This window comes from Theropithecus gelada, chromosome 6 (genome assembly GCF_003255815.1).
Source record: "Theropithecus gelada isolate Dixy chromosome 6, Tgel_1.0, whole genome shotgun sequence".
NCBI lineage: Eukaryota > Metazoa > Chordata > Mammalia > Primates > Cercopithecidae > Theropithecus > Theropithecus gelada.
Window position 1 is genome coordinate 69,431,489 of NC_037673.1, and position 13,237 is coordinate 69,444,725.

At 40.0% G+C, this 13,237-nt stretch overlaps 1 protein-coding gene across 2 annotated transcripts in view; it reads left to right on the top strand.

Annotated features, from left to right (window-relative positions):
- ARHGEF28 (Rho guanine nucleotide exchange factor 28) overlaps positions 1 to 7,277 on the top strand; it is a 309,778-nt gene extending 302,501 nt beyond the window's left edge. For both annotated transcript variants that reach the window (XM_025389056.1, XM_025389057.1), the window contains one exon: positions 6,129 to 7,277. In XM_025389056.1, the coding sequence (XP_025244841.1) occupies positions 6,129 to 6,298 (170 nt within the window). In that variant the 3' untranslated portion in view covers positions 6,299 to 7,277. The remainder of the gene's footprint in view (positions 1 to 6,128) is intronic.
- The last annotated feature ends 5,960 nt before the right edge of the window (positions 7,278 to 13,237 follow it).

The window sequence follows — 13,237 nt, forward strand, 5'->3', positions numbered from 1 at the left end:
GTTTGGGGGATGCTACATACTGGTTTCTGCTCTGAGAAATTCATAATACACATGAGCCTATTAAAGTTCTGGGGGATCCGTTGATTAACAAACTTGATTTACCCAGAATTTCATCAATTTATTTGACCACTGCATTCTTTTATCATCAATATCTATTGGCATCCTGTTTAGAGAAACATACTTTGAAATGCATCTCAAGGAAGAGGGAAAAGTAGAATTGTTTGCCCCATACTCCCACGGGGCTTGTGACATGAAGGCCATGACTCCCTAACAGTAGCCTTCTTCTTGAGGGAAGGAAGAGCATGAGAACGAATCAAAGTTCAGACAGCAGAGAGGACTGATGTACCATATCATATCTCCTGTTAATATAATGCCATCTTCATTGTATGGATTGCTTTCATTTCTGTTTCTTCTCAGCATTACTTATATAGCCCATATTGACTATTCCAAATATGTTAAGTACTGATTAAAGTTCAACTCTCACAATCACAACTTAAAAAATTGTAACACAATTTGCTCTTACTTTACAAATTTATACACGTATTATACATGCCCCATGCAGACACAAACACATGCCCACCCCAAAGCACACTTCACTTGTTTTATATCAGGTGCGGTATTGATATGAAGAATAGAAAAGGGAATTATAACACTAATTTAGAGTGTTTGCTTCAGATATAAACTCCAGACTGGTTTTCATGCCAGGGGCTCACATCCTATTTATGGCTCACTACAGAAAATTGAGTTGTGCAAAATTAGGGACAGAGACCAATTTTTGTTTGTTCTGAAGATACCTCGAGCTCTGTATGATAAATGTTTTCCATCAGAAGAAACAATGTTGTGCATTAATGCTCCTGAGAAAACTTAGGGATTGCCAGTAATGCCATCAGGAAATGATTTTTTAAATGTTTCAGAGGGTAAATATGAATCAACCACTAAATAGGGAATATAACTTATTTTACAGAGTTGGAACATTAATGATAAGCCCCTCCCCCCCTTTTTTTGAAGTAGAGTTGTTCTAGGAAAGTGTGAATTTTGGATTTAGGAACATGCACAAGGGATATAGTAATAAGAAGTACAAGTCAGACATATGATTAAAATAAGCAAGAATAGAGCCAAGGCTCAGAAGACACGAAGTTCTGTTTTGTGACCTTTGTTGGGGAGGATGGAATGGGATAAGACAGGGAGAGAACTGAACAGCGCGTCATCAGTGCTCTCAACAGCAGACTAAACACGCTTTGTGCAGCCCTGGGCTTCTGGGTGCCTGGCCATGGGGTGCACTGGTGAGCTAAATTCAGACCTTGACAGTGGATGTTTATGATGAAAATGATACTGCTGCATTTAGATTTAAATAAAACTTTGATTTAACAATGATCACGATCATGATGCTTTTCTATTCAGCAGGAAGAAATTCAGAAAAAGGCAAAGGCTACATTAAGTATTTTTCAACTGTAAGACAACCCTTTTTTACTTGTCACAGACCTGTTCTTTATGACAAATTACTCAAGTTTGCTGTTCATCAGAGGGAAGATCAAGTGTGGAGTTTGATTATGGACAGTATCTTCTACTCATTAGTTAACTTTGCAAATACTATCTTTTGAGGATGGTGTGTGGGCTCACTTCAAATATATGTTCTTAGGAAGACTGAAAATATAGTGATGGGACAAGTGTGGCAATTACCTTAAAAACATGATTTTGAAATGCTTCACACTGCATTTCAATGCTTCATACCTGCATCAGGTAATAAATTTGGTTGTGTTTCTCAAGTATAAAGCAATTGAAAAATGCATGCTTTTTTTTTGTACCTCCAGAATATTATTTGGTGAATCACTGAGCCCAAATACAAATGTAAAATTTCACACGTAACATAAGAAGTGTAAGAGGCCTTAATGATGATTTCACTTCAATCCTTCACGAACTGAAGCCCAGAGAGGGGCAATGACTTGCCTAAGATTACATTTTACCTTGTGATTTAAAAGATTTTATTCACTTTCCAGTTTAGGAGGCACTTTGTTCATTTTATTATTTTTACTTTTATTTTTATTAAGTGATCCTCCTGCCTTGGCCCCGCAAAGTGCTGAGATTACAGGTGTGAACTACCATGCCCAGCCACTTTGTTCATTTTAAATATGACACATAGTTGCATTTTATGCACTGTGATGATAGTCTGGTCTTGAAAATAGCCAACTAGTCAGTTGGCTCAAAAGAATGATGATAATGGTGAGCCAATGGAGGGAAGGCTGATTTCTCTTCACTGTTAGAAATGTCAATATTGGGTAAACAGAGAAAAGTGTGAAAATAATAAACGCAAGTGCCAACCAGCAGGTTGCACCTAAGGGTTAAATACTGGAAGATTTAGGAAACTTTCTCTGGATATCAGTGCTATCTGCAAGTGTGTCTCCTGACAGTCTAAGTATTTCATGCCCCACATACCCAGAAGGAAAAGGAATGGTGCCAGCCAAAATGTAGGTACCTGTAATTTTTTGAAACCATGTTAGGAGACTAACTTAGACCCCCTACAGTGGTCCTCATAATGTGAGTATCGAAGTTTCCTGCAGAGGCTGAAATTTTAGTTTGTGAACAAAAGCTCAGTAATGTAGCAGAAAAAACCCTCAACCAAGATCCCACTTTTCTACTTGGTTTAGTCAGACTTTGGGGCTTTTGTGTGTTTTAGCTTATTTGCTCTAAAGGTTAATAATACTCACTCTGTTTAGTTTCCAGAGATAATGATAGGGATCAAATTATTTCTTTTATGTCAAGAGGCAAAATTGTGTTGAGATACTTGGCTGAAAGGTTTTTTTGTAGTTGTTTGGGTTTTGTTTCATTATAATAGTATTGGTTTTTAGTTGACCAAATTGTGATTGTATTACTGTTTCCTTGCTTATTATAAATAAGTTATTACATTTTTATGTCCATCGGTTTACAGGCAATTCAATCACAAATGAAATTGGATGATTAATTTTACATAGCAAGAATTCTGCTTTCTGAGTCAGTGAGGTTTAATATTAACAAATGTTTTTTCAGTTTAGGGTTCTATATGATGATCATATTCTCTAGGGTAAAAAGTGTGAAAAAAGGTGGCTGGCCTTGAGAAATATACAATTGCTGTGCTGGTTCTTTCAGAGTTGAAATGGAGTAACAAAATCAGAAATCACCAAACGGTTTCTAATTTCAAAGACAGACTGTCTGACCTTGCCCACATAGTTCAGGTAGAAACCAAGAAGGAACATGGAGAAGGAAATTGAGTTCCCGTCCAGGTGACATACAACCACAGCCACCTCCAGTAATACATCTGGAATTACAACATGGGCCGTTCACTTAGGGCACAACGAGCTCTCACCTAGGAATGTGTTTCTCCTGTATTTTTATTCTTATTTGAAAAAGTTCTGATTAAACTTCCACACTACACTACACACACACACACACACACACACACACACACACACACACAGACACTCTACTCCCTACCCCCCATCCCCATTCATTCTTGGTTCTCTATCTTCCCGAACTAGAGCATACAGTGTAACTTAGAAATAATTCTTTTTAAATATACATTCAATTTGGCTGTTTTTGAACAAGTCTTCTCTTGAAGCCATTAAGGAGACTTTCCATGTACCTCAAAATATCAGTATTTTGAATTTTTTCCTCCATGTTTCACACCCCAGATGAAGAAAACCTACCTAGATTAAGGGCTTCCAGTATGTCCGGCATTGTCAGATGTGTCAGCAATCACCTCCCAGCTGCCTCATTCACTGGATGATTTTTCATCCTCAATGTAGTACATTTTATGCCCTGGCTGGCCCTTCTGTTGGCAAGGAGGCAGCACTGTTGTGGCTTTGGTGACCTGTTCAGTCTGCCAGTGTCTGCTGGATGGAAATTTGGGGGCATTTTTTTGAAGTTGTATAAAATTAAACATCAGCAATTTAGCTGTGCATATTTGTATTTAGAGGTGAAATAGCTTCAGTTGAAGGCTGGGAAAAGGAATTGGAAGTGTGACTGCGTGTCGTGACCACAGGCATGCTTTGTCTCCCAATGTGGTAAAATAGGATTCAGAGCATTCCAGGTTGATTTGTAATGTTGCCCTGACAAGGAAATCATTGCCTGGGAATATTTTTGTTTGCCCAATTAAGGGAGGTTCCTAGTTCTATAACAATTGCAGTGTCAGTTTTGAGAAGCTTAACATTAATATGTCTTTTTTTTTTTTTTTTGCCTTTGCTTTCTTCTTTTTTTTTGGCAAGTGACTCTTCAAAATGTAGTATTGAAGGGAGGGAAAGTGTTAAACATCGAGGGTCTCTTAATTTAGAAAAGATGGCCAAGCCATTTTCCGCACAAAAAGAAATGAGAAGCATGAGAGTCTTGATCATCAGAGCAAGGCCTCATCACATGGCCGCCGTCCTCTGAGCTCAGATCCAGATCACTTCCTAGCTGCACGATGAGGGGCAGAATTTCACTAGCCTGAGCCTTGGTTTCCCAGCCTGTAAATTGTGGGTTTTAGCATTTTGAGACTTAGAGAGAGATGATGAATGTAAAAGACCTGGGACACCTCCTGTGCCCAGAGAAATCTCTCTGTAAATGGTGGCAGTTAGAGGCACCTTCTGCAGGTATACTTTCAGTTGTTAGTCAGTTCCTGGAATTTGATGTACAGCATTTAGAATCAGGAGCAGTAGAATCAAGCTTTGTGCCTATTGGCATCTAAAGGGTCAGGGATGGGCTAAGCCTTTGAGCAGAGCTGTGGTTGCAGCCTCACCCCCGTGCCTCCCTACCTCTCTTCCTCCTCTCACCTGCCTCGAGGGTCCTCCTTTGCTTCAGAGGCACAGTCCAGCTGTGGTGCAGCTCCTCTAGGGACCTTTATCTGCTCCTGTGGTCCTGGCTGCTCCTCCGCCATTGACCCACCTCCTATTGGAAGATGGGATGAAATGAGGTGTGGCAAGGCCACCATGTCCCCAAAGACGGAGCCTTCTGGGGACAGTTTTCCTTTCATTCCTGCCAAGCCTTGCTTACTACCTTCTCTAGCAACCAAAGATCCTTGTCAGGAGGGCAAAGGCCACAAGCATTTGTGTCATTAGAATGTCTGCACGTGTGTGTATCCATCTAAATAATAGAGGCTTTGAGAAAATGTGGCGAGGGTTACAATGGCCTCTTTTTTTTCTTTATGTTCTTTAATTTTTTAAAAATTTTAATTTGTATAAGTTTGTAGTAGGTGTATATGGCCTCTTCTTAATGACTGAAAAAAAAAAAAAAAAAAAAAAAAGCAGGTGGGCCTGAGAGCTATTTGCCCTCCTTTCCCACCTGGACTTCCATTCCTACTTAGGTTTTTGTTCCAACACAAGGTGGTTATTTGTAATTTTGCCATATGGCTGAGCCTGAGGGTGAGTGGTCAGTGGAACAAGTGCAGGGAAAATGGTTTGCAGCAAGTGTCTTTCTTCAAAAATCAAGCCTCTCTTTTGTCTTTCCTTGAAACGATAATATTAGAGGATTTTATCAGAAAAAGGGAGAATACACAGTGTCCTGCTGTTGCTAGGTAACCAGAAAACATCAAACCCAGTCAGAGCTGAAACTGGCTCGATTTTCCCTAGGAACCTGGCTGCTCTTGCTGAGTACTTTGTGTAGTATTAACAGATTTGTTATTAACAGCATAATGGTGAGGCTGGAGGGTCTCCTTCATTCTTTCACTTTTTACCCCCACCCCTTGCCCACATCAGTAAAGTGCCAAATATGTTATTGGAGCCTTGAAGTCAATTCTTGACTTACAGATATGCTGAGGGAAAGTGCTCTGCAGATGCAAATATAGTTGATTTACACATAGCTGGAGTATGTACTGTATTTCCATGACCTTCACCCATTTTAAAAATAAACGGGCATCCCTTTTTCAGCCATAGCAGTGGTTTACGGGCCTATGAACGGTGACCCATATTTAGTCACAGGAGACATTTGTGCACACAATCGAACACATCTTAATGATACTGATGAATGATTTTGACACTATTATGTTCCTTTCTCCTTGGGCCTGGCCATTCTGTGGCTGACTATATGGGCACTGCATTTCCTAATCTTAGCTCGAACGCCAAGACATCTGTCTTGTACATCTCAGGCAGACTCCTGTAACCTGTGCTGTCTGTTTCTTGCAGATTTGGAAACCTCCCACACTGAGTCCCCAACCCCTCATGACTCAAATTCACACCGCTCTCAACTGCAGGCGTTTATAACAGAAGGAAAGCTAAATCTACCGGCAAGGACAATGACCAGACAAGATGGGGAACCTGGAGATGGCGCCAAAGAAAATATTGTTTACCTCTAATTGTGTTGTCATTTTTCCAAACAAAACAAAACACTGGCACTTTTGGGAGAAACTTTTTTTTTTTTTCCATTCCTTATGTATGTGTGATTGTCTGTGTCCAAATTGCTTTAAGAATAATATTTAATATTTCCTGCAAGCTCATTTTTTTGGCATAAGTCTAATTAAATTATTGAAAGCAGCCCTGTTTGTATAATCTTTAACTTATCACATCTAATTTCAGATTTCTGGAGGAGAAGCTAACTTGAACAAGCAGAAATATTTTAAAAGTTGTTTTGACTGTAGAGTAAAATTCCATGTCATATTTTCTATCCAATCACTGGATTTCGAGATTCCTTTTAAGATCTCAATGAAGCAATTTGGATTTAAAGAGTGGTATTCACAAGGGGTGAACTTTCACAGCCAGGGCAGTTGCCTCAGTGCCCACATAGGCAGAGGAGGATGTGGGAAAGGGCTTTTCTCAGCTAGTTTTTATGTGCTCATTTCTTCTGGGAGTATTAAAAGTGGTGATCTGTTACAGTCACTATTCAACTGGGCACCTGTTGTGATTGGTCAGCCACTGAGCTAGGGGTACAGTCCGGACTTGCTTAGTACCTAAGCCTAATGCTGGTGGGGTTTCAAGACACAGTTCTGCATCATCTTTTAACGAGGCCCAGAGGCCTAGAGCTCCCAGTAAGTCATTTTGATGTAAATAGTGAACTTTGTTAGAGCCCTCAGTTCTATCAGCTGGCCTGTCCTTCCCAGCACCTAGAGCACCAACTACCACTCCCTGGAAAGAACCCTTCTCTGCAGTTTTTTTTAAGGACAAAACTGCCCACTCCTTTTGAAGCTTGCTGCCTGGAAACACTTTTCCACAAAGGAAAACTGGCATATCCTGCCTTCTGAGTAGTATGGGTCTGTGTGAGAAACCAGGAGATATTTTTATCTTGTTCGGAAGTACTTGTATGTATTTTGGTGTCAATAAATATCTTTTACCTCATTATTTTACTTTGTAATTTTAACATTGTGTGTAGGACCATAGTAAAATACTCATTTCACACACACACATAATCTCACCTCATGAAAAGTGAAAATAAAGGAAGACTATTAGATTCATCCAAAAATGCAACACTTACTAGGAGTGAGATGTGATAGGAACAGAAAAAAAAAAAAATCACCCAGATTCCAATAGTTTTTTCTCCCTACTTAAAGTTGTTTAGTTGGATATCTACATTATATTTTCACTTAGGCAAGTCCAATCCTAATTTTTTAAAAAGCCCCTTTCAGGGGCTGTCTTTTTCTGGCTTTTGCTGCTTCTGGCTATTTTTGTCACAATTACATTAAAAATTCAGTGATCTTTTCACAGAATGGATATAACTTATTAAAATTCTATTCAATCACTTCACCTCCAAGCTGAATTCCTCAATTACAACATGTATCTTCCATTCCTAAAGACATCTAGAAATATCTGTCTTTCCTTTTTCAATAAGGTCTAGTCCAGAATCCTCTATCTCTTGAATGAAAAGCATATAGATATTTCAGTCTAAATCCTTTCTCCAATAACTATAAATACCTTTCCTTTCTTCATGACATTATATATAGAAATAGTGAAAATATGTTAAGATGTTCAAAATCCTCATGGCGTTCTTTCTTTAAAAATGTGCGAGCTCTGGATTTTCAAGACCTGCAAAACAGGTCTGCATGCAGTTCCTCTGGGAAAGCTGGAACATTTTTTTAAGTACCTACATTCATAGGTTCCTCTGAGCAATTCTCTTATTTAATATGATGACTTTTCAATGGCATATAACTACATTTTAAAGCTTTCTTGATAAGTTCTTCCTTTTCTCCATGTCCTCACTATGTAATGAGCTCAGATCCTACTATGGTCTGAATGTCTGAATGTTTGTGTCCCCCCAGATTTATATGTTGAAAACCTAATCACCAATGCATTAATATTAGGAGGTGGGCCTTTAGGGGGTGACTAGATCATAAGGATGGGGCCCTTGTGAATGGGATTAGTGCCCTTATAAAAGCGGCACTAGAGAGCTCTCTTGCCCCTTTGCCATATGGAGAATGCAGCAAGAGGACACTTTCTGTGAACCAGGAAGTTGGCCCTCACCAGACATGGAATCTGATGGTTCCTTGACCTTGGACTTCCCAGCCTCCAAACTGCGAGAAATCAGTTTCTATTGTGTGTAATACACCGAGTTTATGGTCTCTTTTGTTATAGTAGCCCAAACAGACTAAGGTCTCAAGACAGAGTCACAGAGTGACTCTAGCACAAATTTACTAATCTTAAGAGATGACCACTCTATTTTTCAGGATCATAAATGAGTTTCCCCAAAAGGACCTACTTTTCTCACCAAGTTAAGAGCTTAAAGGAAACATTCATTCCTTTAGAGATTTGTCCTAGAAAGAAAAGCAATATTTTTTGCTCTGTCCCTTCCAGGCTGCATGAATTTATTCATCATTTCATTTAGAGTCCAAGCTACTCTGCATTTCATCAGGACTATATCATTCCTGGAATCGTGCAACACTTCCCAGCCCACTCACAGTTGAAGCCCCTATTCATTCAGAAAAGGGTAACAGCCCTTGGTGCAGAGGACTTGCTGTGTGTGTGAGAGTTATGTAAGGTGAAGAATGTGAGTATAATTACATCATGGGGTGACAAAGAAGTGGAGAGGAATATGTATTTCTTCCTGTGACCTAGGAATACATGAGTTACTTTCAAACTGAGAACCAACCTGAGATTGTTAATGTCCAACCCTCTGTATCTCTCTCATTGAGAGGCAGCAGAGCATAGAAATTGAAAGTATGGATTCTGGATCCACATCTGCCACTAACTCGTTCTGTGTCCTTGGCATGTTACTTCACCTCGTGCTGTTTCCATTTCCTTATTTATAAAACAGGGATGACTACCTTATGGAATCGTTGCAAGAATTAAATGATTAATATATGCAATATGCTTAGAATAGAGCTTGGGATATAGTAATCACTAAATATATGCTAGCCAGTATTATCATACTGTTTAAAAAATCTGTTAATAATTGCTCAGCCTAGTCCCAGTCTTTAGGCAGATTGCTTCCGCATAGCCAGAAAAAGTGAATAGAAAATTCAAACGTCTGGAGATTGCTAGACATAAGATTGGGGAAAGTTAGGTAAGTTGAAAGTTAGCTTTCAACTTATTTGCATTTCTAAATCTCCTCTTAACTCAGGTATTCAGTAAACATTTATTGACGGTCTGCTAAAGGCCAAGCAATCTGTGCGGGACAAATTAAAGATGAATAAGCATGCAAGCCATTGGAGAAGACTAACACATGAACAGATGATCCTAAAGTAGAGAGGTGCCAATAATTATATAGAGAAGTACAAGTTGCCATAGGAGCTCATAGGAAGAGCACACTGGAGGCTAGTAATATGTGAAATGGAGTTGTTTTAAAGAAGATGCTTGAGGCTGGAAGGATAGAGAGCGGGAGTAGGGAAAGACATTCTAAGCAAGCAAAATGCTATGGTTTGAATATATCCTCAAATTTCATTTGTTGGAAACTTAATCCCCAAATTTTTATATTGATTGGAGGTGAGGTCTTTGGGAGGTAATTAGGATTAGATAAAGTCATCAGAGTTAGGCCTCTGTGATGGTACTTCGTTACCTTCTAACAAGAGGAAGAGAGACTTGAGCTGACATGCATGCTCTTGCCCTCTTGCCATATGATGCATTGTGCCATGTTATGACAAAGCAAAGAAGGCCTTCACCATGCTCTTGGACTTCCCAGCCTCTAGAACTGTAAGACTGTAACATTTTGAAATAAATTACCCAGTCTCAGATATTCAGTTATCATAACAGAAAATGGACTAAGACAGAGGGAAACCTGAGCCAAAGTCTGGAGGTTTGAAACAAAAGACAAGAGAGACACTGCGGCATATATTTGGAGATACCTAAAAAGAGTTCCTCCCCTCTAGATTAAGGTGTCCAATGAGAATGTCCATCTATCTCTGCCTCTTTCAAGTACTCTATATAAGAAGTGGGGGAATGTGGAAGTCCACCCCTGACCTCATTGGTAACTGATCAGGTTCCAGGCTATGGAGCAATAGCAGACTCCTTCCTGGGATGCTATGCACTTAAAGTGTAATCAAATGCCCCTTCATCCCCTCACCTTTCCACATCCACCTCTTCCATAGAGCAATGTAGGTTCTAGTCAAATGGGGAATTGGATATCTTCCCATTTGATCCCAAGTCAGAAGAAACTAAGAGTAAAAGGAGTCCTGGGATCACCTGAAGATGCTTATTGGAACAAAGGGGACCAGGAGGATGCCTAAGTGTACTGCTAAGGGGCGGATTGATGACTTGTATGATAACCCACAAGGCAAGATTGTAAGTAGAGAAAAAAAGACAGGCTGATGTACCTCTTCTGCTTTATTTTTTACCCAACCCTGATGCTACTCATAGCTCCCTGTTTTGATCTACCACCTAAGGCTGTGTGGAGAATGGAAAAGAAAAAAAGGAGGGGAACACATGGAAGATTCCAGAATTATCTTGATTGACATGCAGAGTTTGCTCTTTTCTTTCCTGACTGCCTCTCATGCACAGATGTCCCTCTACCAGTGTGAGAGAGGCAGTGAAAAATATGGAAAAGCCAAACAGACTTGGGCCCTACTTACTGGATCTCCCCCAGGGCCACAGGGTTGCACACCACCAGGGGGCACTACGCATGCTCTGGAGCACACATGCTTGTAGATTCCAACATGAGTGGAAACTTATGGAGTTGTACAATCCTGCAATCTTGCTTCTGAGCTAGGTTTGCTTACCTATGAAATGATGATAATAATAATAGCTATGTCCGGATCACCTGAAGTCAGGAGTTCGAGACCAGCCTGGCCAACATGGTGAAACCCTGTCTCTACTAAAACTACAAAAATTAGCCAGGCATGGTGGCAGGCGCCTGTAATCCCAGCTACTCAGGAGGCTGAGGCAGGTGAATTGCTTGAACCTGGGAGGCAGAGGTTGCAGTGAGCCAAGATCGTGTCACTGCACTCCAGCCTGGGGGACAAGAGTGAGACTTTGTCTCAAAAAATAAATAAATAAAAAACAATAATAATAGCCATGTCTTGCAGGGCTGTTGTGAACTACTTGAAGAAGCCCAGTGCAGTAAATGGCATACAGTCAGCACTCTAAATATGAGAGCAGTTGTTATATGCTGGGGATAGGGGTAGAAAGGCGGCAGGCTTGGGCATGCTTAAGAATCGAAGTAAGTGGGGCATCACTACTTCAGTTTTGTCCAGCTCATTTTCCTGTGCTGAGAGATGTCAAAGATCAAAGTCTGTTAGGATGCTGGGCTCAGAGTAAGAGCTTCATACTACTTATTGGATGAGAGGATGAACAAGAGTCTTTGGAAATCAGAGATCAAAGAGTTGACAGAACTAGAACTAGAACCCTGATCCATTACATTTCTTTGCCTCTGGCTAGTGAGTTCAAAGCAGTCAGCTCAAGTTGATGATTGAACATCGTTTTGGGTGAAGTAACAAGGGAGCATGGTTCAGTGGTTCTGTAGAAGCTTCATGGCTGAGAAACTTCAACATGCCATTAATTGAATCCTAGTTGTCTGTCTACTAATAAAACTCTTTGAAAGGCAGAAAGTCAAAGGTTTTAGATACTACCAGCAGCTATGGGTCTCACAACAAATGCCTAAGGAGAAATAATGAACTTGGTACAAACATAGGATTATATTTTCTCTGCTGATTTCACTAGATTCTATAGTTACATTAGAGAACTGTTCCTTATTTCTGCAAGAGCCCCAATTTCTACCTTCCCCTTTTTTATGCATAGGTCTGGCAATAAATTTAACTTGGCTCAGTCTCCAGGCAATCCAGGGTTAAACTGTCTCCTGGGGCACAAAATTTCAGTCCCTAGGGAAAGTTTGAAAATGTTCTCTTCTTGTTCAGAAGCTCATTTGAGTGTCTCCATTTTATTTCATAAATGAGATCTGATTTGTCTCCGAACATGTATTTCTACTTACTCAAGAGCGTGTCTACGTTCTTTTCTTTCTCTCCTGAGCCGGTTTTGGGATGTTTGCCTATTCATAGAAGGAAACAGTGAGGGAGAAAGCAGCTAGAACTCTGATGAATGGTTTACTTCTTGTTAGCAACCCAAGTTAAACATTTAATGATGGAAGCGGGTATGGGCTGAAATGCCATTTGGGGGTAAATTCCTGGCTTCATTTTTTCATGCTCTCTTTACCACTACTTGCCCCAGCCCCCCACACCCTGTATAATGTCTGAGCAGGTTTTCTGCATAGTTGCCAGTGCTTATTTTTACAATCTCTAACATAACAGCTTCAGATATAAACACAAACATAGCCAGCATGAACGACAGCATCTGCATCGGCCACGGAGCTAAAACAGGCTCTTAGAAATGGGCTTGACATTTCCCTTGGCAGCTTCACAGCCTCCTTGGAAAGCCTTGGTCCACCTCTCTGCTGCTGACAAGCTCTGATTTGGGTATGGCACATGCCAGCAAAGGAGCAAAGGACAATAGGCTTTTAATTAACGTCTGTAGAGCCATAGCTCAGGAAACATACCTCCTGAAGAGGTTTTTTTTTTTTTTTTTTAATAAAAAAAACACTTGCATTTCTTCTCGCTACCCTACAAACAGTAACTGTGCTCCATTGAGGCAACTGTAGTCATTAATCTTCTGTAGCACAGTAATTGCTAGTAACATCAAGGTAGTAATGGGACTTTTTTTCTTTTCTTTTTTTTTTTTGCAATAGCTTAGAAAATTAATGTTAACTTCTGTTCCTAGTTTGGGGCAGTTGTTTTTACTATCATGATGCTGAATGTGATCATACAACTCGATCTTTCCATGCAAACTCCCTCCGTGCAAAGTTCTCATTATATCTGACACAGAATTAATGTAAACATATTTTTGTAATGGCCATATTTTGAGTCACTCACTTAGAGGAAGGTTTT